At 37.7% G+C, this 26,174-nt stretch overlaps 2 protein-coding genes across 2 annotated transcripts; one reads left to right on the top strand and one right to left on the bottom strand.

Annotated features, from left to right (window-relative positions):
• The first annotated feature begins 65 nt into the window (after positions 1 to 65).
• Positions 66 to 16,203, top strand: LOC125652228 (cytochrome P450 4F6-like). The gene is made up of 12 exons (XM_056165801.1): positions 66 to 2,065; positions 3,225 to 3,369; positions 4,219 to 4,263; positions 4,450 to 4,577; positions 7,534 to 7,649; positions 8,492 to 8,602; positions 8,807 to 8,942; positions 11,585 to 11,775; positions 12,365 to 12,498; positions 15,075 to 15,139; positions 15,583 to 15,659; positions 15,842 to 16,203. The coding sequence occupies exons 1-12, from the start codon at positions 1,901 to 1,903 to the stop codon at positions 16,008 to 16,010; spliced, it is 1,482 nt and encodes a 493-aa protein (XP_056021776.1). The 5' UTR covers positions 66 to 1,900; the 3' UTR covers positions 16,011 to 16,203.
• Positions 16,204 to 20,851: 4,648 nt separating this feature from the next.
• Positions 20,852 to 24,477, bottom strand: LOC125652608 (dimethylaniline monooxygenase [N-oxide-forming] 2-like). Its single transcript, XM_048881937.2, has 3 exons — positions 24,266 to 24,477; positions 22,913 to 23,540; positions 20,852 to 22,656 (listed from the first exon to the last, which is right to left on the bottom strand). Exons 2-3 carry the CDS (start codon positions 23,537 to 23,539, stop codon positions 21,649 to 21,651), a joined length of 1,635 nt encoding a protein of 544 aa, XP_048737894.2. The 5' UTR covers position 23,540; positions 24,266 to 24,477; the 3' UTR covers positions 20,852 to 21,648.
• Between the last annotated feature and the right edge of the window lie 1,697 nt (positions 24,478 to 26,174).

Here is a 26,174-nt window from a genome sequence, read left to right as displayed (position 1 = left end):
TCCCCACTTTGTCCAATATGAGTCCACTATTATTATACCCCCCGCAACAAGTTGTGAGGGGGTATACTGGAATCGGGTTGTCCGTCTGTCTGTCCGTCCGTCCGTCTGTAGACACAATGGTTTCCTGGCTCTAAAGCATTATCCTTTCCACCTACCATCACCATATAATATATATGGACTACCCATGGGATGAAGATGTTCCCTAGTGATTTTGGGTTCAAAAGGTCAAAGGTCAAGCGCACTGGACATCGAAGTAGCAATATGGTTTCCGGGCTCTAAAGCATTATCCTTTCCACCTACAGTCACCATATTATACATATGGACTACCCATGGGATGAAGATGTTCCCTATCGATTTTGGGGTCAAAGGTCACGCACACTGGACATCGAAGTAGCAATTAACAACACCCTTTTGGGAGATTGGGGTAAGCGGGCGGTATTCTTAGTGAGCATTGCTCACAGTACCTCTTGTTAGGTCCAGTACAATCTCTATATTTAGCTATATTTAGCTAACCCTTAGGGCTATAGCAGTGAGGGTTCTTTATCGTGCCAATGCCTGCCACGGCACGGGACCTCCGTTTTTAAGGTCACATCCGAAAGACCCGTGATTCTCGCTTATAAATGCTGAGTGTTTGGTGAAAAAGCAATCACTACCTATGTAGTCTTATGTCTTAAGTTTGGTACGGATATGGCATAAATGGTGCTCAAACTCACAACCTCCTGGTTACAAAGCAAAAGCTCTACCACTGAGTTATGCCAGATACAATTATTTATAGTGGAAGTCGATACAATGCATTAGCTACCCAAGAAACACAATATTGACCCGAGTCCTCCCAGAAAATGTCGATATATTGTATCTGTTTTATTATATGATTGAATAATTAAAACACAATATTGATTGAGCCCTCCCAGAAAATGACGATACATTGTATCGGTTTTATTATATGATTGAACAATTCAATCATTGAAATGCTTAATATAGCATGCGAAACGATACCTAGTCAGCCATCTTAGTTTACACCTAAAGAGCAAGACTTGGTCAGAAAGTGATTAGAGATGCGAGTATTTGTTTATTATGTGATTGAATTGTTTAAAACATTTGAAACCAATCATTAAAGCTTACCAGACAATACTTACGTCTTTGTTTACATCTATAATGGAAGACTCTACAGAAATTAATTAGAGATACAAATTTTCAATGGTTGACCCAAAAATTTGGAAATTAAAAATTTATTTTTGGACCGATTTAGGAAAAATTAAATGTTATATTCACCTCCAGGGCAAGAAGAGGAAAACAGAAATATTAGTTCTAGTTTGTTGGATCTCAGCCAATCAAAAGCTCAAAATTATTTAGTCATGTAATAATTCCACTTTATCAGGTATTTTTATGTTTGTCGCAGAAGACACAGGTAAATAACTTATCTGTATTCGATGAATTTTTCCATCACGTATGGAAAGTCTATTGTTGTGCATATACATATATGTATGTATGATACATATTGTAAATGCATAACTGTCAAATGCTTACATGGCAAGAGATTTATTTATATCTGTACATCTAAATCTCGTGATGTACGTATTCATCGGCGATGACATGCACGCTTGAAGGGCTACGTCATTGAATTATTCAAGCGTAAAGGACAAGAAATATGGTGAACAGGGGTAGGCAATCGTCTGGTATTTATGACCTCATGTCAGCTTTAACTTAGGCGGAACGTTGGCGTTTAACTTTCACATACAGCTGCGGATGATAAGGTGTAGAGGAGACGTCCCACATAGATAAGCAATATAAACAATATAGCATTATAGATATACGTGTTGACCGACCCATGATAATGTAATGGACGTGTAGACCATTTACAACCGTGCACGGTCTTCGTCACAAGCATCCACCTTTAACAATGGCTGCAATCACTTGGATATTTCTACAAACTCTTCCCTTTGTCTTCATTGGAATAATTCTTGTGAAAATCATGTCCATCTTGAAAAATAGATACGATCTGATGGCATCGTTCAAAGACTTTCCCGGACCCAAACCTCACTGGCTGTGGGGCAACATGCAAGAGGTATGTTTTGTTTGAATCGGCACTTTTAAAGCTCTTCTGACATAAGATATAAGATAAGATAAGAAAACTTTATTTCAATTCGGCATGTATAAAACACAAATAACATAAGCTCTATAGAGCTTTATCGTAAATAGACACACGTCAGAAACTGAAAGTCCGCCATACTTCTTTCAGACACTGACCCGGGGATGGGGAAACGCTTGAAATGTTGTAAAATGTGGTGCTCGACTATGAAAATTTAGAAAATTGGTAGGATAATCGTAATATTTGGACCAATTTAGTCGAAAATACGGAAGATTTAAAAAAATATATATATTAGCTCTAAATCTGAAAGTTTTATTTTGTTGTAAATATGTGCTATTATGATAGTTTTGTATGTAACTTTAACCAGTCATTGATAAAATTAAAACTACATGTATGTTTAATATTTCATCAAAATCTATTGAATATATAACATTATATAGAAATCAATTTTTGTACGGGAAGACAATAGTGTAATTTTACTTCATTCAGAGTCTCTGGATAGGTTTTCTAACACAAATACTAATAACAAAAGTTTATAAACCTTATTTTTTTCTGTCATTGAAATAGTAAATCACAATTTTGCAACAATAATTTTCGACACCAAAATGAGAGCTAGTATTACTTTAAGTACAAGTTTGCATGTGGATGCATGCATTTGCAGTAAACATATAAAAAATATTCAGCAAACGTGTGATAAATCATAATAACTAGCTAGACTGAAATACTCGGAAAACATGGATTCACATAAAATGCATATATGAACAACTCTGGCATGCACGCCAACAAAACACATTGAACGCGGATAACTGTTATATCTGCCAGAAGGCACCATAGGAAACTGTAACCAAAACAGCATCCATAAAGTTTTACACAAAACTAGTGAGAGATACGAGTATTAAGAAATCCGTTTAAAACTTTGGAAGATTAACACTACTATCTTAGTTATTAGTTAGAGATGATCTATTTAAAGCTTTAGAAGATTAACACCACTATCTTAGTTATTAGTTAGAGATGCGAGCAATAAGAAATCCGTTTAAAGCTCTGGAAGATTAAAACACCTCACAGATACGAGCAATAAGAGACCTAAGGTCTACGAAGGACGTAGAGATACAGCCCTATTTTGTTAACATTGCAGCTGACGGGTGACTTTAAGGGGATGCTGAGGGTAGCGGACTACGCAGCGGAGTTTCACGGGGCTTTTCCCGTCTGGATGGGCCCTACAGACGCCTTCCTGATGGCCGTCCATCCGGCCACAGTACGCTCTGTCCTCTCCGGCACAGGTCAGTTCTCTGTGGTCAGTAGGACCGAGATATAGATAGAGAGATCGATAAAGACGAACAGATAAAGACAGAGACAACAGAACAGAGACAAAACGATAGATAAAAAGAGGTGGACAGATACATAGAGAGAGAGAGACAAAACGATAGATAGAGGTGGACAGATAGAGAGAGAGAGAGAGAGAGAGAGAGAGAGAGAGAGAGAGAGAGAGAGAGAGAGAGAGAACGATAGAGTTGGACAGATACATAGAGAGAGAGAGAGACAAAACGATAGATAGAGGTGGACAGATACACACACAGAGAGAGAAAAAGACAAAACGATAGATAGACAGAGGTGGACAGATACATAGAGAGAGAGAGAAACAAAACGATAGATAGACAGAGGTGGGAAGATACAGAGAGAGAGAGAGAGAGAGAGAGAGAGAGAGAGAGAGAGAGAGAGAACGATAGATAAAAAGAGGTGGACAGATACATAAAGAGAGAGAAAAAAACCGATAGATAGACAGAGGTGGACAGATACATAGAGAGAGAGGGAGAGAGAGAGAAACCATAGATAGAAAGAGGTGGACAGATACAGCAAGAGAGAGAAAGAGAGAGAGACAAAACGATAGATAGGAAGAGGTGGACAGATACATAGAGAGAGAGAGAGAAAATGATAGATAGAAAGAGGTGGACAGATACAGAGAGAGAGAGAGAGAGAGAGAGAGAGAGAGAGAGAGAGAGAGAGAGTAAAAAAGAGAGAGATTTGTTTAAAACTACGGAGACAGATAGCCAGGCAACCGTATTCTTTCTATTGGATGAAAGTTGACACATATGTCTACAGTTAATAATCAAAGTTTGCTTTCTTTTAAGATCCCAAAGACGAGTTTTCGTACTCTCTGATGCGACCGTGGATAGGTAAGTCATATTCCAATATTAACCGATATTGAATATTTCCCCGTACTACCAATGAACCCATCCAATATTAACCGATATTGAATATTTCCCCGTACTACCAATGAAACCATCCAATATTAACCGATATTGAATATTTTCCCCGTACTACCAATGAACCCACAGTGAACTTGATTTGTTTATGTGCAGGAGATGGTCTTTTGCTGAGTTCCGGGAAAAAATGGGACAGAAACAGACGAATGTTGACGCCAGCGTTTCATCAAGAGGTCATCAGAAACTACGTTAAAATCTTCTACAAGTCCACGCTAGAGTTACTGGTATGTTACTTCTACAAGTCCACGCAAGAGTTATTCGTATGCTACTTCTACAAGTTCACGCTAGAGTTACTGGTATGCTACTTCTACAAGTCCACGCTAGATTTATTGGTATGTTACTTCTACAAGTCCACGCTAGAGTTACTGGTATGTTACATCTACAAGTCCACGCTAGATTTATTGGTATGTTACTTCTACAAGTCCATGCTAGAGTTACTGGTATGTTACATCTACAAGTCCACGCTAGATTTATTGGTATGTTACTTCTACAAGTCCACGCTAGAGTTACTGGTATTTTACATCTACAAGTCCACGCTAGAGTTATTCGTATGTTACTTCTACAAGTCCACGCTAGAGTTACTGGTATGCTACTTCTACAAGTCCACGCTAGAGTTATTGGTATGTTACATCTACAAGTCCACGCTAGAGTTATTGGTATGTTACTTCTACAAGTCCACGCTAGAGTTACTGGTATGTTATCTACAAGTCCACGCTAGAGTTATTGGTATGCTACTTCTACAGGTCCACGCTAGAGTTACTGGTATGTTACATCTACAAGTCCACGCTAGAGTTATTGGTATGTTATCTACAAGTTCACGCTAGAGTTACTGGTATGTTATCTACAAATCCACGCTAGAGTTACTGGTACGTTACTTCTACAAGTCCACGCTAGAGTTACTGGTATGTTACTTCTACAAGTCCACGCTAGAGTTATTGGTATGTTATCTACAAGTTCACGCTAGAGTTATTGGTATGTTACATCTACAAGTCCACGCTAGAGTTACTGGTACGTTACATCTACAAGTCCACGCTAGAGTTACTGGTATGCTACTTCTACAAGTCCACGCTAGAGTTACTGGTATGTTACTTCTACAAATCCACGCTAGAGTTACTGGTATGCTACTTCTACAAGTCCACGCTAGAGTTACTGGTACGTTACTTCTACAAGTTCACGCTAGAGTTATTGGTATGTTATCTACAAGTCCACGCTAGAGTTACTGGTATGTTACATCTACAAGTTCACGCTAGAGTTACTGGTATGTTATCTACAAGTTCACGCTAGAGTTACTGGTATGTTACTTCTACAAGTTCACGCTAGAGTTATTGGTATGTTACATCTACAAGTTCACGCTAGAGTTATTGGTATGTTACATCTACAAGTTCACGCTAGAGTTATTGGTATGCTACTTCTACAAGTTCACGCTAGAGTTATTGGTATGTTACATCTACAAGTCCACGCTAGAGTTATTAGTATGCTACTTCTACAAGTTCACGCTAGAGTTATTGGTATGTTACTTCTACAAGTTCACGCTAGAGTTATTCGTATGTTATCTACAAGTTCACGCTAGAGTTACTGGTATGTTATCTACAAATCCACGCTATAATTACTGGTATGTTACTTAACATACCTGGTTCTGATAAAATCCCGCTTGAAGTCAGGCAGATACTAGAGTTACCGGTATGTTACCTCATTTTGTTACCTGTAAAGATTACATTTCTACACTAAAATACTGATAGATTTCTAGACATAGTAAATCTAAATCAAGTTGTTTGTTTTACCGTTTTTACTTTAGATAGACGTAAATGATATCTGAGATCAAAGTCGGTATAAAATCATTCACATGTCAAGTTTTGACGATGGGATTCGAATGTCCGATGCTAAATGATGTCAATGTACATGAATTATACAGATTTAACCACCGGAAACATGGAGTAATTAAATTCGATCCTCAAAGCGCATAGTCTTTTGTTGTGTAATCTAGTAATCGTAAGTATATAGGAGATACGTTATGGTGTCCTGATAGGACCATTTGCAAGAGCATGACGGCGCGTTGCTTGTGGACGTGAAGGCGTTATGTAAAATTGTGTGTAGCGTGACGGCGCGTTGCATGGTGACGTGACGGTGTGTTGTGACTAACGCGCTGTCACGCTTTTGTAAATGACCCAATATCAGGACACCATAATACACTGATGTTATTTCTTACGTCGTTACTCAAAACTCGAGCTGATGAGAAACCAACAGAGTATGTTTAGGGGAAACCCCCCCCACTTTTTTCTTTATTTCAGTATTGATAGTCAGTCTGATTGAAATCAGATCCTATGATCCGCTCACGTTGATCTCTACACCAGTGAGCGGATCTAATCAGATTGTATTGATAGTATGCTATTCAGCTATTGCACATTTTATTGCCCTCTCCGTAGAATGCAGTCTCGCTATCCTGGTATCGTGAAGAATATGTTGATGACACGGATCTCTCTGAAATGACATAATTCTAAAGTTTCACGGAACACCTTGGTTCCAGGCAATATCAACCGGATAAAGGAATCGCACCTGTTAGATAGAGCACCATGGAATATCGTTCAGAATTTGAATTAACGCTTCAAGCGTCCGGAGTGTTCGATTTTGAATAATAGAATCTGGACTGTAAATATGTTGCAAGTTTGTTTTGCATATCATTATTTATTCATCATTTTTTGACTAGTGTATTTTTTACCTTTTTGTTGCCCATATTCAAGATGGAAATTCATATTTTTACATGCAGAAATTGTTACATTGCAGTGACACATCTATAGGACAGGTTATGGGCGTTGCACACCCCCCCCCCCAACTTTGTTAAACATTTTGAACAAAAACGTAATTTTCGTCATTCGTTTTGGGGTCTTCATCGGTTTCCTTTTTGTGGGCGGGAGATATACAAATTTGGGTGGCTACCTCCCATCCCCCCTTTGAGAATTTTCTGGATGTGCCCCTGCAGTGTATAGAATTTTCTGGATGTGCCCCTGCAGTGTATAGAATTTTCTGGATGTGCCCCTGCAGTGTATAGAATTTTCTGGATGTGCCCCTGCAGTGTATAGAATTTTCTGGATGTGCCCCTGCAGTGTATAGGATTTACAATTTAGTTCTTTGTTGTTGGTAACTTTACAACTTCATATCCTGAACAGTTTATTTGTAACTCAGAAAAAATGGGAAGGCGTCACTGAGCCCGTGGAGACGTTCCACCACGTCAGCCTGCTGACTCTGGACAGCATGATGCAGTGTTTGTTTGGATACCACAGTCAGTGTCAAAATGAAAGGTTAGAGACGGAAGTCAATCCATGCGCAACATCAACAACTACAAAACCTATTAATACATCACTTTTAAAAAAAACGAAAACAGAATCTCTTCAACTTATACTTCCTGTGGAAGTTCATTGCCATGTTATTTTGCCTTTAATGTTTTAAGGGGATATGATGTGGAAATGAAATTAATTAGATTCTTCTAAAAATCATTTCATTACAGAAAGGAGGTCTACCCTGTTTGAAAAATGACGTTAGTTCGAGTTGCGCAGTGACTTCAAAAACGTCACAATCATATCCCCCTTAAACCGGTCGCGGTAGCTCAGTGGTAGAGCGTTCGCTCCGTTACCGGGAAGTCGCGAGTTCGAGCCCCGCTCGTGCCATGGCCACGTCAAACCATTACCTCTAATGGTAAAACCTAAGACGTTAAGATGGGTACTGAATGATTGCTCCTTCGTCAAAAGCTCAGTATTTAAAAGTGAGAATCACAGGTCTTTCGGATGTGATCTTTTAGGTCCCGTATCACGACAAGCGTTGGCAAGATAAAGAACTCTCACTGCTACTGCCCGGATCGCTAGAAGTAGGTCTATGTGGTACCTCACCTACAGCTGGTGACAGTTCTCGACATGACGTAAATAATCATTCAACAATATTGAAAACTGTTTCATAAAATGATTTCAAACGATTGTAACGGATGATGGTAAGTTTACCGCCCTATAATTTGAGCGAATGGAAAAAACGATATTTTTTGGGAGAAACATTTATCGATGTTTTCTAGTGTCCCAACCTTCTTAAATTATTATCTTTGAATGTTGCTAACATACTTAAATCAATATCTTTGAATGTTCTCTTATACCAGAGTTCGCCACCCTTACATTCAGGGAGTTTACGATGTGTCGGAACAAATTGTGAAGAGAGTCACCAACCCTCTACACCATTTCCAATTCATCTACGACTTGTCGGCAAATGGGTAAATATAGATCACCATTCATACTCTGTCTATTCATTTCATTTATTGTAAGAATGTAGAAAATATTTCTATCATGAATGAATTAACTCCTGAATCATAATTTATACGTGGTGTATTTTGTCGACCTTTTAAAAGTTAATTGTTAGATTCAAACTTTTACAATTAAGAGAATTGAACTCGATCCCTTTTGTCTTTTGAACACAGTAAAGAGTTTAGGAAGACATGCGACATAATCCATAAACATTCCGAGAAAATCATTGACGATCGGCATCGACTGATAGCCACAGAAAAACCAGGCTCCCGACCCGTAGATTTCCTGGACATTCTCTTGTCAGGGAGGGTAAGGATGCACCGCTGTACTCTGCAAATGTTTCCATAACGTCTGTAGTAAGCTCAAGAAAACATATCTTTTTCTATATTATTTATAATGATTAAAAATCCACGTTACATTTTATTTTCCCAATTTTTCTTACACAGATTGGAGAAAGTAGTAGATTCTAACATACAGTGCAACCTTAAAAAAATTCGAAAATTTCGAAAACGTTTTGTGCGTAAGATACATGTATGAACCAATAAAATCATTGTGATGTCACAATATCCAAACACCAATCGCATTAACATTACCATGAAAATTTCACCGACTATTAACTCCAAGTAGCCATTTATTCACTATAGGATTAAACATTCTTTTTGAAGAATTTATCGATGTGTCAACTGTGGACATTTTACTCACAAGCTGAATGAAAGTGCGAAGCACTTTTATGTTAAGTTTGTTAGTAAAATGTCCAGAGTTTACACATCGATAACTTCTTCAAAAAGAATATTCCAATTCGTTCCCTGTATTATCAATTTCAAAAATTTGAATAATTTCCCCGCATTATGTTATTTGTTTTCTGGCACGTATGTATACACAGAGTTTTTGGATTTATTGATATGTAAATTCTCGTTTAGATTTATTTTTGTCCAATCAAAACAATTGTAATGAATAACATTGGTAAAACACAAAACGTTGCAGATATATGAATTGACAAAGATAACTTTCAAATGGCCATTAACTGATTATGCAAAAGTTTACAAACGATTAGAATATCATACAATATGTTTCAATAACACTCTTCACGTGACATTGTTTAAAGCATCTTCGCTGGTACTAAGTAGCAACGTACAAGTACAAAGTAGGAGGACTCTGTTGGAGAGTATATTAAATAAAAAGAGCTAAAAAAACCGAGGTTTTTATTTACCAACAATATCTTGAAACAAAGGGGTTCTTCAACAATTCCGACAAAAGGTTATTTTTTCTAATGTACTACGTATTTGTAACATGTGCACATTGTACATATTTCTTTCGGAGACGTACATATGCTACACTTGACGTCACGCTATAAAATCTCAAATATACACCATGTTTTTTGACGTCAAGGAGTTTATTGGGTGTAAACAGCAATAGACCGTTGTAGAATGCCTCGTTTTAATTGAAGCAATGAAATTTAACTTTCCTTGCACTACATGTTAGTTCGAGTTTTTTGGTAAATGTACATAGGCATCAGAAGCAAAATGACTCCCCACCCTGCCTTCTCACAGGTATACACAGGTAAATTGGAATTTCTCGTGTTAAACACGCGATTGTTTTGAACATAGTGCATTATGTTTATCATATGTTTGAAACATGGTGACTGTACCTGAACTTCAAACCTATGATTAACATACAGTGCATTATTGATTTACATTTCTACATTGTCTTTCCACCTTTTCCCGACAAGGGAGTCGACAAATTTCCATTCTCCGAGGTTTTGGACACATCAAAGTTTTGATGAAAAAGTTACTTAATAAGGAACTTGTTTTATCATTTGTAGTAATTGAACCATTCTGTGTAGGCGGCATTTTGCACGGTATTATTGCAGGACAGAGACGGGAGGGGGTTATCGGATTTTGCACGGTATTATTGCAGGACAGTGACGGGAGGGGGTTATCGGATTTTGCACGGTATTATTGCAGGACAGTGACGGGAGGGGGCTATCGGATTTTGCACGGTATTATTGCAGGACAGTGACGGGAGCGGGCTATCGGATTTTGCACGGTATTATTGCAGGACAGTGACGGGAGGGGGTTATCGGATTTTGCACGGTATTATTGCAGTACAGTGACGGGAGGGGGTTATCGGATTTTGCACGGTATTATTGCAGTACAGTGACGGGAGGGGGTTATCGGATTTTGCACGGTATTATTGCAGGACAGTGACGGGAGGGGGTTATCGGATTTTGCACGGTATTATTGCAGGACAGTGACGGGAGGGGGTTATCGGATTTTGCACGGTATTATTGCAGGACAGTGACGGGAGGGGGTTATCGGATTTTGCACGGTATTATTGCAGGACAGTGACGGGAGGGGGTTATCGGATTTTGCACGGTATTATTGCAGGACAGTGACGGGAGGGGGTTATCGGATTTTGCACGGTATTATTGCAGGACAGTGACGGGAGGGGGTTATCGGATTTTGCACGGTATTATTGCAGGACAGTGACGGGAGGGGGTTATCGGATTTTGCACGGTATTATTGCAGTACAGTGACGGGAGGGGGTTATCGGATTTTGCACGGTATTATTGCAGGACAGAGACGGGAGGGGGTTATCGGATTTTGCACGGTATTATTGCAGGACAGTGCCAGGAGGGGGTTATCGGATTTTGCACGGTATTATTGCAGGACAGTGCCGGGAGGGGGTTATCGGATTTTGCACGGTATTATTGCAGTACAGTGACGGGAGGTGGTTATCGGATTTTGCACGGTATTATTGCAGGACAGTGACGGGAGGGGGTTATCGGATTTTGCACGGTATTATTGCAGGACAGTGACGGGAGGGGGTTATCGGATTTTGCACGGTATTATTGCAGTACAGTGACGGGAGGGGGTTATCGGATTTTGCACGGTATTATTGCAGTACAGTGACGGGAGGGGGTTATCGGATTTTGCACGGTATTATTGCAGGACAGTGACGGGAGGGGGCTATCGGACCAGGAGATCCGTGATGAGGTGGACACTTTCATGTTTGAGGGTCACGACTCCACAGCCAGTTCCATGTCGTGGTGTCTCTACAATCTGGCTAAGCACCAGGAACACCAGGATAAGTGTCGGGAGGAGATACGGCAACACTGGGGGGACAAGGAGGAAATATCGTGGTATATTATGCTATCACAGGCAGAACAATAACCAAAAAAAAAAAAAAAAAAAAAAAAAAAAAAATCAAAAAAAAAATCAGAGTACTGATAGTACTGAAACAAAGCCTCAGAGGAAATCTTATGGTATCCCATGTTATCACAGGCAATGCAATCACAAAATAATCACTTACACAGGGGGGATAGATGAAGGCGAAATTTTATGGTTTAAATCACAAAATCCACTTGAATGAACTTGAAAGGGGGAGGGGTAAGAGGAAAATCATGGTATATCGCGTTATCACCGACTGTAAAATCACAAAAACCACTTTGTTCAGGACCAGTTATCGAGAACATGTCTCATCCACTTTTACTCGTTAGCAGATCGTTTACGAAGTCGATAAGGAAATAACTCTACTTGCATATTGACAGCGTCTTTGTGACGTGATTATAGGGGCATTGGGCTTTGGCATTAATGTGGGTTGAGAACTGGCCAGTATAGAATATATATATATATATATATATATATATATATATATATATATATATATATATCGAACTTGTACATGTAATTGAATATTGTAGTAATAATTTCTATAAATATATTGGACAGGGAAGATCTGAATAAGCTCGAATATACATTTATGTGTGTAAAAGAGAGTATGAGGATGTACCCCCCAGTACCAAACGTCTCACGGTGTGCAGAGAAGGACATCACTATAGCTGACGGTAGAATCATTCCTAAAGGTATATAAAGCCATTTTCAGTTGTAGAACGATATTCAGTGTAGAACGATATTCGGTGTAGAGCGATATTCAGTGTAGAGCGGTATTCGGTGTAGAGCGGTATTTGTTGAAGAACGATATTCGGTTTAGAGCAATATCCAATGTAGAATAAAATTCGATGGAGAACGGTATTCGGTGTAGGGCGGTATTCATTGTAGAGCGATATTCGGTGTAGAGCGATATCCATTGTAGAGCGGTATTCAGTGTAGAATAAAATTCGGTGTAGAGAGATATTACGTGGTTCAGGAAGTGTCCTCTCTATGTTCAAGTGAATATTTTATATCGAGCGAAGCTCGGACGGGCCGAAGGCCCGTCCTCCAAGCAAGGCTCTAAAGGTAACACGTATGTAAAAGAAAAATTGAAAAAATCATCAAAGGAATAGAGATAATCTCTACATACGTTCACTAAAAATTTGGTGATCCATATGGGCGCCGACATATTGTTTTGTTCGTTATATTGTTTCTACGGTTATTCGTGTTTTAATTTGGAATGCCAAAAATACAAGACTGACGTGTAATTTGTTATTTTTTTTTTATATTTTTTTTTTTTAAACATACATACAGTATATATATACATACATTCTGCAAAGAAACTTGTACAAAATATTTATAAGAAACTATCAAAGGTATATGTATATATTATTTTCTGAGAGAGAGAGAGAGAGAGAGAGAGAGAGAGAGCGAGAGAGAGAGAGAGAGAGAGAGAGAGAGAGAGAGAGAGATGAATTCAGTCATTATTTAACATATTTTAAAAAGGTACATATATATTGAAATTTATAATTTTTTATTTTAAACAAACAAACAAAAAAAAAAAAAAAAAAAAAAAAAAAAAAAAAATTAAAAAACAACATCAACAACAACAAACAAACACTCAATGAAATAATTGATTCCAGCGGTTCCAGCAGGTGTCAAACAAATCTTTTTTACCATTTTTATATGCAATATGTCTTTGAGTTACATAAAATGTATTCATTAGCGATATCGCAACATTTACATTCAGTGTCTTCCCTTTACACCTCATAGTATAGATATAATATTTCTTTTCATCCAAAAAATCCAAAAATAAAATTATTTTTTGTTATTGATATTTGAAGATTGGTCTTATGTTCAAAACAAACTTCAGAGAAATGCTGAACACTCTTACATTCCCAAAACAAATGTTCAATTGTTTCTTCTTCTATCTGACAGAATGTACAATTCTTATCATCTCTAATTTTGTTTTGAATAAGTATGAGTTTGAAGCTAAAATTTTGTTCAGAATTCTGTATTGAAACCACTGCAGTTTACAATTACTTGTAACTTTAAAGGGCAATCTGAAGATCATTTTCCATTCTGTGTCATTTAATTCAAATATTTCATTCCACTTTCTTTTACCAGTAGGTTCTATGCAGTTTTGATTGAGAAGAGTATAAAATTGTCTTGATTATTTGCATCGTAGAAGAGTGTATATACTCGACATAATCAGAGGGTTTATTAATTTAATTAATTTTTTTTTTTTATCAAACTTGACTTTTTTTTATCCATGCTTTAATAGCATTTATGACACTCATATATTCTAAAAAATAAATTTTTACTTTTGGATAAATGTTAGAGAAAGATTCATAAGTCAGAAACAAACCCTCTTCATCAATAAGGTCATTAAGGTATTTAATATTATTGTGAAACATGGATTTATTAAGAAATGCTTTCCCACCCACAGTAACTTTATTAAGATCTAAATTTGGTATGAAATTATGCAAACCCCTATCTGAAAAAAGGAGTTGTCTCATCCAAAACAATTTTAAAGAGGCTATAAAAGCCTTTACATTGACGTGTAATTTGTAATTCAAACACTTAGTTTGTTAAAAATGAATGGATTAATTATTACTGTTACAGTTTTTAGCCAATCATCAAATAGGAAAAGAGTAATACGACTAAATAGATGAACGAGTTCACGAGTTTCTTTAAATAAAAATATACAACATATTTACGCTTACGTTTTTACTACTTTGAATTTGTTGATTAGTTTTGTTTAGCTTTAACTGTCTTTTAAATTGCAAACGGGGTGTATTGTTTTTATAATTGTTTGATTTGAAAGAGAGAAAATGTCAAGGCTAAATGTGACGTCACAATGCACGGTTTACGTCTGCTGCTGTGATATTCCCCGCGTTGAATGAATAGGTGGATCCTTTGTCTATCCTCATATGCCCCCTTTCATATTTAGATGTTACTGGGCGTTAGCGCAAGGGGAATTTCATAAATAAAATACATTTTGAAATGAATTTTGATTTATCGTACTTAACGGAATATGATTATCACTTGGGACACGCCAATGACCATTTCATGCTTCGTTCGGCCCAACGGTCACACCATATACATATTAGTGTCCGAACAGAAAAATACAACAGATTGCAAGGAATATGCTCGTTGTCCTTGCATCATGTAGCATATCACACAACACGTATAACCATCGCCACACTCTGAAAGTAAAATATGTATTTAAAATTACCTACAACTATTACATGTCGCTTATAGTGAAAAGTGATATAAACCTTTACAGGAGTCAGAATGGCCGTGTCTTTGTTTGCGCTCCACAGGAACCCGGAAGTGTGGCCAGAACCGGAGGTAAGGCACTATCATGTTCTTCTGTAAATTACACATCTTCAAAAGAATAAATGTAGTCTCTAACACTATATCACGTGATCGGTGTCCTGGCAATCCTCAATCATATTCTTCGAATGAAAACGTAGTTTAATGCTAGAAACAATGTTTTTGATAGATCATTCATTTATTGTAACTCATTTAATTGCACTCCAAAGGTTTTATACACGAAGCTAGTGTATTTTGAGGATTCGATTACTTAATTGTGAATATTCATACCTTTAATTGGTCACATTATCAAAACCCGTATTTTTCTACTGACAGTTGTTGTGTTTTAATCATTGATAATAGAACTTGTACCATAGTCAATACTCCATACAAAATAGTCATGCTTGTTGGTGTAATTTTTGATTTACTGTTAGTTTCAAGTCTTTTAAGTGTCGGGGTTCTTTGTTCTTATTTTAAAGGAGTATGATCCGTCCAGATTCTCTAAAGACAGCACCACATACCAATCTGCTTACATGCCGTTTTCTATAGGCCCGAGGTGAACTATATGTTGTGTTGTAGTGTTTCAATTTATTCATTTTAAAAATTGTGCATAAAGTAGCCGTATGTGACAATATAATCAAAATTAAACCCTTTCAACTTCTATAAAAGAAGATAAATTGCACGTCTACACAGGTGAAAGATGTGGCCCATGGGTAATTTTTCTTGAATTAATTGTAGAAACTGTATAGGCCAGCTGTTCGCTGTCACACAGATCAAAGTCGTCATTCCCATGCTTATACGTCAGTTCCGGTTCACGTTAGACCCGAGTCGCCCCGCAGAACCTGAGAGCATGCTGATTCTACGCAGTAAAAATGGACTATATCTCAATATCTATCCTGTAAAATAAAGCACAAATTATCAGATGAAGAAATTATTTACGACTATACTCACTAATTAGAACAATCTAATTAAATTGTACTCAGAAGGAGGAAGGTTCTTACAGAATGTATTTAAATGCAGCTGATCCCGAATATTTTATATTATTTTCTTACAATAAAACTAGTAGGTTTCAATCATTTTAAGTTGAAGCCATTTATCAAAGGGAACGTTTTGTTATTTTGTCCATGTGATTGGCGAAACCGTAAATCTTTATCTATATCTTATATTTTCAGCCAGCACTACTTATTGGGGTCTTTCTGTGTATTTAGCTTAACCATTCAAAAAGCCATTATCATTTGTGCAGGTCTTCTTTATTTATCGATTATATAGAAAGTGCATGGCATGGAAAAAGTTGCTGTCCTTTACAAAAGGACTGCAATACTTGTCCCATAGGCATGAAAGGTAAAGATAACGAACAGTGATCGATTTCATAACTCCTATAAGGAATACAAAATATAGAGTTGGACAAACACGGACCCCTTGATATACCAGAGGTGGGATCAGGTGTCTAGGAGGAGTAAGTATCCCCTGTCGAACGGTCACACCCGCCGCGAGCCCTATATCTTGATCAGGTAAATGGAGTAATCCGTAGTGTGAATCAGTGTGCCAAGATCGGCCTAACAATTGGTATGAAACACGTCAGACAGCATTTGACCCAGATAGGTTGTGTTTGCAAACTGAACAGATTCTGCCACATAAGAGTATAAAAAACAGGTCAACTAATAAAGGAGCACAATTTGTGTCCATCGGAATTCCAACAGACTGTTGGAAGACCTGATCACTAAGACTACGAAGATATTGTCAATGAGGAATTCCACCTTCTTTTTGATATCAACTTCAGGTTGTATGTAGAATCAGAATGGTGTTTAACCAAGTAATTTTTTGAATGACTGATCACTGGATATGAATATTTCCATTTTCCATTTTTGTTGAAGAAGCAACTGTATATGATATCTGACAAGTCTAGTCTTTAACATATCGTGAGGAATGGTCGTGTAAAGTGTTGAAAAGTTATACGTTTTCATGTTGTTGATTTGAGAAAAGTTCTTAAAATTTTCTATAATCCACATGTGGTTTACACTACTTCTGGCATATGTTGTGGCACAAGCACAATACGTTTGAATTTTCTCCTTCACAGCTGTTAATATTTTCGTGAGGAGCAAAGAGAGGGGTTAGGTAGAACATTTACTGGATCCAACAATGTATCTTTGTAAGGGTTTTTGTGAAGTTTAGGAATCCATATTTATGTATTCAGAATTATGTTGTCTATTAGGTACTTCCGTTTGGTTATCATCTCATTCCTTATACACTGTATATTCATAAATGTACAGGGGTTTCAACAGTCTCGTTTAAAGTCATCATTTCGCAAATTCCATGGTCGTTATAACGATCTAGTTTGCCAATACAACCTATCATTGGTTAAATACTGTCTAACGTGTTTCATACCGATTATTGGACCATTCGTGGCACACTAATTTTGATTACGAATAACTCTGTTTGCCTGATCAAAATATAGGGCTCAAGTCGGGTGTGACCGGTCGACAGGGGATGAATCTACGGTATACTCGCTTGGAAGTCCTACTGATACCAGTCGTGTCGTAACCGGGAGTTCGTGAGTTCGAGTTCTACTCGTGCCCATGACGTAGTGATTGGTCCTTTACCAAACGCTCGGCGTCATTGTAACGAATGGCAGAACAAAAGTGAACCTAACCAGTGAGATTGCTTCAAACCAAATAGTGATACACTACCGATAAATACATTTTGTTTCGTATCAAAAAAGATGTTAATATAAAGCACAGAAAATTTCACTTTATTTGGATACCCATTTCCGCCCCTATCCGGGGTTGAACTCACGACCTGCGGAACCAAATCTCCTAGCAGCGCGTAAGTGAAATTTTCTGTGCTTTATATTAAATATATCTTCACTTAGGGCAGTTATGTTCATTTAAGAATTCATTGCTATTTCCGTGCTTTATATAAGATATTTCGAATGCAATGTGTATCATGTATGATCCTCTTAAATGTACGTTAATAACTGTATCCCATTTCCATTCTCAATGACCGTGTAGCGTGTGACAGCGTGGCGAGAATTCCATCGTCATCGAAAGCAAGTTTTTTTTAGACTTGCCTAGATGGTCGAGCGGTCTAGTGCGCTGGTTACGCGCTGCTAGGAGATTTGGTTCCGCAGGTCGTGAGTTCAACCCCGGATAGGGGCGGAAATGGGTATCCAAATAAAGTGAAATTTTCTGTGCTTTATATATAGTATATATATATATATATATATATATATATATACATATATATGTATATATGTATCAATCATGCATTTCATGTGTGTTTATGCTTGTTTCATTCTATCAATAGAGGGGTCTTATGTTCGACTAGGAAATTGTCCTACTATTTGGAACATACTACATTGTAGTAACTAGACTTTTTAACATCATAGATAGTTATTTCTTCAACAAAAATGGAAAAAGGAAATATTCATATCTAGTGATCAGTCATCCAAATATTACTTTGTTAAACATCACTCTGATTCCACGCACAAGTATTCTGAAGTTGAAATAAAAAATATGCTAGACAATATCTTCGTGGTCTTTGGTGATCAGGTCTCCCAACAGTCTGTTGGAATTCCCCATGGGCACGAATTGTGTTCCTTTGTTAGATGACCTGTTTCTATATTCATATGAAGCAGCATTTATTCAAAAACTTCTACGTGAGAAGAAAAAATCTCTTGCTGTGGCCTTCAATTCGACATTTAGATATATCGGCGACGTTTTGTCTACTAACAATAATAACTTTCATCCATATGTCGATTCGATATATCCCCGTGAGCTCGAAATAAAAGACACCACAGAGTCGTCCACTTCTGTTTCATACTTGGATATTCTATTGAAAGTAGACATTAACGGCAAACTGACAACTCAAGTGTATGACAAACGGGATGATTTCAGCTTCTCCATCGTCAACTTCCCATATCTATGTAGCAATATTCCATTATCACCTGCATATGGTGTTTATGTCTCTCAACTGATTCGATAAGCAAGAGCTTGTTCTGCGTATAGTTAGTTTTTAAATCGAGGCAGGCTACTGACAAACAAGTTGAAGGTACAGGGGTTTCAACAATCTCGATTGAAGTCAGCATTTCGCAAATTCTATGGTCATTATAACGATCTAGTTCGTCAATACAACCTATCATTGGGTCAAATGCTCTCTGACGTGTTTCATACCGAGCGTTAGGCCGTTCTTGGCACACTGATTTTGACTACGGATGATCCATTGTGTACACACAGGTCACGTGCAGCTTGATGACGCGACCTCTAATTATAGAATGTGGATGATCAGGATATGGGGCTCACAGCGGGTGTGAACGGTCGACAGGGAATGCTTACTCCTCCTACGCACCTGATCCCACCTCTGGTGTGTCCAGGGGTTCGTGTTTGCTCAACTCTCTGTAATTTATGCGTACCCACTATATTTACTTTATAAATAATCTAACTGTTTTCGTTTGCATACAAATCGTTTCTAGCGTGCAATTAATGGAAAGTTAATAACTTCAACAGACTAATTAATCTGCTTTAAAGTAGTTTGATACAAAAGATAATGGACGAATATGGACCATACAGCTTTTAAAGTTTACATTTTGACATCTATATTGATAATAGGCAACGATGTGTGGACTTGGCTTCATATAGACACATGTTCCCACCTCTGGTATGTCCAGGGGTCCGTGTTTACCCAACTCTTAATTTTGTATCCCTTATAGGAGTTGTAGGAATGATGATATTTTATAAATAGTGATGGATACTCATTTCCAATATTAATGGGAAGTGTATGAAAAATTTGTCCACTACTATAGAACATTAAGAACGAGACCAGAACGTACTTCTTATAATCGCGGCAACGTACACTAACCGATTTACTGTTCACGTGGATAATTGTCCCAATTCCATACTCAGTCATCTATTGACCGCATATATATACGTAGCAATATCTGTTTACGTTTTAAAATGTTTCAAAACCGTGGTTTGCAAAACATCGTGATACAAACGCAACTAAAACTACCCCGTACTACAGAACGACGTCCTAAATTAGATAATTCAGCTGTCCGGCAGAAATCGAATGTTTTATAATGTATGTCATTCAACATTCCTCCCCCTGGAAACTTGTAATACGTGGACGAATGGTAACGACATACAAGGCGATGTTTTAATAACAACGCATCTTCTCTAATCATATGCAGATACACGATCAACATTAATACACTATTTTCCTTGGCCATCGTTTAAACTGTTGATTACTGCCAAATTGTCGCAAATCGTAGGACACTCGCCATCGAGTGAACTCCTTACAAACCTGTAAACTCTTATCAATGAAAAGGTGAGAATAACAATGACCAATCTCATAAATCCTATAAAGAATGCATGATCAATGAAGGGCAAACACGTAACCCTGGACACACTAGAGGTGAGATCAGGTGTCTAGGAGGAGTGTCACAAAAATGACAAATCCCATGGTCCACGAAGAAGGGGACACTTTAAACCTTTGACGACAACGTCGCACTGGCGAAAGTATTGAAAGCTTATCTGGAAACAGGAAATACGTCACACGCCAGATATACCAATAAAAGTCTGCAGAAGGCATCGATATACTGATAATTCCTACTATTTCTTTCGGATTAAGCTGGCAATTGAACAACATTGTGTGGCTATCAGCCTATTTGTGGTACACTGCGTTTGTCTGGTGTTTGTCATCTTCACATTCTCTACACGGACCTAGCAATAATGTTTATCAAACAAGCACTATATCTACATGTATTAAACATTTTATATTTTCACATTAGAAGGCAAGCAAGTAACATAAATACCGACCTTTTAAATAATTTGTTACTGACTATTCCTGATGCACCTGTGTGGTGATTATTATGAGGGTAGATAGATAGATATTTATTCATTGGCAACTTTAAAAAATGAAAGTACAATAACTAAGTTAAAAAACATAAGAATATTAGCAAAATATAAACGTGATAAGAATGTACATGAAAAGACAAAGAATAATTTTAAAAGCATTTACATACAATAAAGATATTTGGAGAAAAATATGAATAAACGGACGTACATACATTGAACAACGTTGCATAAGGTAAAACAAAACAACCAAATTAATGATTCTGAAATAAGGATTATATACGATAGTATTACATTGTCCTGCTTTTACTTCTGAAAGGAATGAGTTGTTAAATTGAACATACTCTCTGATGTACAAGTGACTGTTCAGCTTCTAAGAGGAATAAATATTAAAAACAACTTTTTGATGATGTGCATACCTCCTCTCTCCATATAGAACTAAAATGACTAACAACAAAATCAGATTGTCAAATTTTCGGGACGATTTGTCTCTTCCTCAGGACAAACGGAAAAAGTTTTACTATATACAAGTATATTATGCGAAAAAACCCAACAACCCACAATTAAATTTACAAACGCAAACACGTCTTATTGTTCTTATGCAAGGTGAAGATAACGAACAGTGTATTGCATAACAATTATATTTCGAAAACTTATGTTGTGATTATGGGAATCCATAGTTCAATATTGAAAACACCTTCAGGATTTAATAGGGAAAGTTATGTAACCATTAGAAAACATGAATCGCAAGCAAAGAAAGCCAAACACAAGAAACAGAACCACTTTGAAGAGATTTATCCAGCCATCATACAACCCTTCTGTCTCGTGTTTCCCCGCCTCGCGTGTCTGTAATGGGTACCAAGTTTTCTCTTCTATTTTCTCGATAGCGTTTCTTGCGCCTTTCCAACATCCAGGTCCTTCGAGTCGCCATTGGGGAGGTGAACATGGACCAAACATCAGTTTTCTCCACAAAGCATTATCTGTGAAGAAGTATTTCCAGAGGTTGGGTTTGCAGCCGATATATTGGGCCATTTTGTCGATGTACTGGATAAAGAAAACGACGAGACTGTGCCGTGGAGAGTCGACGGATTTTGGTTTTAGCCTATTGTATTTTTCTTCCAGTTCCTTCATTCGCTTTGTTGCACTAGGGAGCTTGCAGTTACCAGAGAAGACTCGAGTAGCCCATCTTGTTTGCATTTCTAAAATCGGAGGAAGACCGCCAAAAGGTTGGACGAGACCAATAACAGCCAGGGTTGCTGGTTCAAGGTCACCTGGCCAAACTAGATCGTAAAGGAAAGGGAACGCGTTTTCTATTTTCACCACGTTTTCTTGGAGGAAAGGGAAGCTGTAGGTGAACCCAGTTCCCAAAATCACAACGTCAATGTTTTCTAGCGTTGTGCCATCAACGAAGATGGCGCCATTTTCTGTGAACCTCTCGATGTCGGTTTTGATATTAATTGTTCCTAGAATAATTCGGTTTGGCAAGTCATCACTGATGGTGACGAGTCCCCCATTGAATCTTGTGTTGGGGGAGAGTCCATAGTTAGTGTGGCTATATCGGTTATTCACACCATGGTAAAGGAATGGACGCAATAGAGGCCAGGGCAGTCCCTGTCGGAAACGAGTGATAGCAATGTGGTCAAACGGACGGCCCTGGTCAGCGGCGCGCTGTATCACCCATGTTCCTTTTCGTGTGCTTATATAGACCTGGAAAATATCAACAGAACTGTAGCATATTATCAAGCAACTACCAAGAACATTGTATGGAAAAGTGAAGATAACAAATTGGGATCAATCTTATAGATGCTGTAAAGAATACAAAATACATCAAACACTGAAGTATGTATAATCTGTCTGTGTCTATAACGTTTGTCTGTACGTCAATCCGTCTGTGTGTACCTCTGTGTCTTGCTGTGCATGGGATATTTCAACTCGAGCAGCAAGTAATACAACAATGACTTACATGCTCAGCATGCCGACTCAGTTCACATGCGACGTCTGCCGCCGAATTCCCAATTCCAATGACCAAGACCCTTTTTCCTTCAAACCCATGGAAATCTTTATAATCATGCGTGTGCAACACTCTACCTTTGAATTTGTCAAGTCCATTGAATTTAGGAATATTTGGTTCATGGAGATGTCCATTGCAAACCATCACAAAGTTGACCTTCCTTTTCTCCACCTTTTCATTCGTCAGGTTTTTGGTTGTTATCACCCATTCGCCAGTATCCGCAAAATCGTCTGCTTTCTCCACACGATCCACCATGTGTTTAAACTTGATAAACTTTTTCAAATTAAAATGTTCAGCGTACAGTTTCAGATAACTTTTAAAGTGCTTATGTGCCATGAAGTTTGGGAATTCTTTGGGGATTGGGAAATCACTATAACACGTCATTTCCTTGCTGGTGTTGATGCTGCAGGAGTTGTACAGACTGGGATCGCCCTCTTTTGGGACGTCATGGTAATACCAAAGTCCACCGACGTCATCGTCCTTTTCGAAACAGATGGGTTCAAGGCCCTCGTCCAAGGAGTTCTTGATGGCCGCTAATCCGGATACACCGGCACCAATAACACACACCGTCTTCGTCATTCTAGATATCGAACGAAATATTGAAACTTACAGTAGCCATTTCCCAAAGCAAGTGCAAATATATGACAATGAGGCCTACAAAATGTTTTAATTTTGCAAATCGTAACAGATATGTCTACATTGTCACACCTATTTCTATTTTCACAATCTCTAATCCAGTACAACCACCTGACAACCAGAGTAACATTGTTTTTACAAGATTACTTCAGCCCATGCATATACGTATTTTGACTCTGAAAACATGTTGCTGGTATATAGAATTATGCTGTTCATATATACTGCTCTTCGACATGAAGCAAAACAAAAATAAAAGAAACAAAGGCCGATGAATTATGTTCTTAAATGTAACAAGAATGATTTATAAGTAAAATAAATAGAATTCACTGTATGGATCCCATGATTTCTCAATGAAGTCCAAAACAGGTGGGGAAAATTTGTATAAAGTTACATCAGAAGGGGTAATACAATTCAACTTTTGAACGTCATAGAAAATTAAGAGGTTGATTACTTTTTAGGATTTTCATGCTTGTATTCATTATAACCGAACTACTCTAAAATAGGCATCAACTTAGTATCAAGTGTCCCCAAATGTAATAATATGTATTTCCCAAAGATTGAGCAAGACGTTTCAATGATTTTGATTTAAACAATTCGAAAATCCTGTTCCTAAATTCAAAGTTTATGCGTTCTATACATTTAGTTTATAAGATATTCAAAGATGCAAACCTTTCCCTGTGATCTGAACTGTAGAGTGCCTGTAGAGAGGAAAACCTTTTGTTGATTGTGGAAAGCGCTGTTAGTGCATCGCCTTCTTCTTACCTGTCTGGCAATTTCCGAGGTCTGAACTTTACCTGAGGGGAACGTGAAATAAAATCGAGAAGATTGTATAATTCCCTTGTGTAAGCTTCCTCTTATCTATATAGTACGTAGACATTGATAAGAAAGTTGTGTACAAATGCCTCAGAAATTTAGAGCGTTGACCGAGTTCAGAGTGCCTGAAAGTTCATAGAGGAAGAAAAGAGTGTATTTAGTTTGCAGACCAGTGTCGAGATTAGTCAAATAGAATTAGCTACACCATTCTCAGTAAGCAACATTTATCTGAATTCTGTATAAAATGTTCTGATCACAAAAATCTTTGCACCCCCTCCCCCCCCAGTGAACAGAACTCAATACACACCTGCCGTATTCATTGTCAACACACCTGCCGTATTCACTGTCAATGTAACCCTAACTTTTCTCATCTCTCTCGTTTATTAGGGTGTTTTCTCCGTATTTATGTGAAAATTCTACAAAGATTCCGTAGATTTTTATTGCGCATCCACTTTTCAGGTTATCAATAACAAGGCAAGTAATTGACAATTCAGGATATTAAATATTTTTTGGATTAACTTTTTACAGTGATTGGTTTAGGACAGGTGGGATTAAAAAAAAATAATATAAAATTAGTTCCCATAAAATATAATGCGTCCAAACGAAATAAAAGACGTTTTCACGAAATTAATTCCGTTTTCACGAAATTAATTCCGTTACTACGAAATGAAATTCATTGTCATGTAATAAAATTACGAAATAAAATTCGTTCTCACGGAATAAAATTTTGTTCCCACGAAATGAAAATTCTCTCCATGTTCACTGGTCAAAGGACATGTAAGCTTGTGGAATTTACTGAGTCCATTAAATCATTAGTACAAATAAGATCTCGTTTTCTTCATTATCTACTCATCAACCGCATACTGGACTTTTGCGAGAAGGGCTGACTTTTACAATTTACGGCTGACTTTGACACAAGCTTAATATACGAAAACATTTTCGTGACATATTTGTACATACATGAATAAGCGATGAACCGAGGCAATGTACAGAAATGTTAGTTGTCCAAAGAGTATCGAGTTGTTCCGGTTCCTTTCCATACTCGTACTATTTCTCACAGGCATTTGAGAAGCAGTAGATGATATTTGACGGTTGATTATAGCCGACTTTATTTCCAGTTCACCATGACGATGCGAGAGGTAGGACCTTGACATAGTTGCCTCTAAACGGTAGGGGTCTAATTATCATATTAAATCGAACTTTTCTCCGAAATTTTCGAGCGATGCAGCTGGTAAAACAGAAAACCAAGATGGCGGCGTGATATACCTTGTAAATATCATGTTTACAAGAAGACAATTTTTTAAAATTAAAACGTCGAGTGTCAGTGTGTGTGATATCTCTGTTACAGTAAAGTCTATGTGACCTAATATCCCCATATATCCCTCCTGCACCCACGCACCCATGGGGATCCGGGTTAGAATAGGTCCTCAGTACCCCTTGCTTGTCGTAGAAGGCGATTAAATAGGGCGGTCCTTTGGATGAGACCGCAAAAACCCAAGGCCCCATGTCGCAGCAGGTGCGGCACGAGAAATATCCGTCCCTGTTCAAAGGCCATAAGCGCCGAGCATAAGCTTAAATTTCGCAGGCCTTTACCGGCAATGGTGACGTTTTCTCTCCAGGGACGTTAAACAATATTCAATCAATCAATCAATCCTGCACCCCCGGAGCCTTAAGGATGGAACAAAAATTGATCAATGTTAAAGCATCTTCCCTACAACCTCACATCTGTAATAAAGATCTAGGCCTCTACCGAAATTGTAAATTG

This window comes from Ostrea edulis, chromosome 5, assembly GCF_947568905.1.
Source record: "Ostrea edulis chromosome 5, xbOstEdul1.1, whole genome shotgun sequence".
NCBI lineage: Eukaryota > Metazoa > Mollusca > Bivalvia > Ostreida > Ostreidae > Ostrea > Ostrea edulis.
This window is presented reverse-complemented; position numbering and strand designations above follow the sequence as displayed.

Bases quoted from the DNA above. Each gene is read 5' to 3' on its own strand.
- LOC125652228 (XM_056165801.1), top strand. From the start codon at position 1,901: ATGGCTGCAATCACTTGGATATTTCTACAAACTCTTCCCTTTGTCTTC. The intron at 7,650-8,491 runs GTTAGAGACGGA...CTCTTATACCAG, and splicing joins AGTCAGTGTCAAAATGAAAG to AGTTCGCCACCCTTACATTC. The intron at 11,776-12,364 runs GTATATTATGCT...TATATTGGACAG, and splicing joins GACAAGGAGGAAATATCGTG to GGAAGATCTGAATAAGCTCG.
- LOC125652608 (XM_048881937.2), bottom strand. From the start codon at position 23,539: ATGACGAAGACGGTGTGTGTTATTGGTGCCGGTGTATCCGGATTAGCG. The intron at 22,657-22,912 runs GTAAGTCATTGT...GATATTTTCCAG, and splicing joins TGAGTCGGCATGCTGAGCAT to GTCTATATAAGCACACGAAA.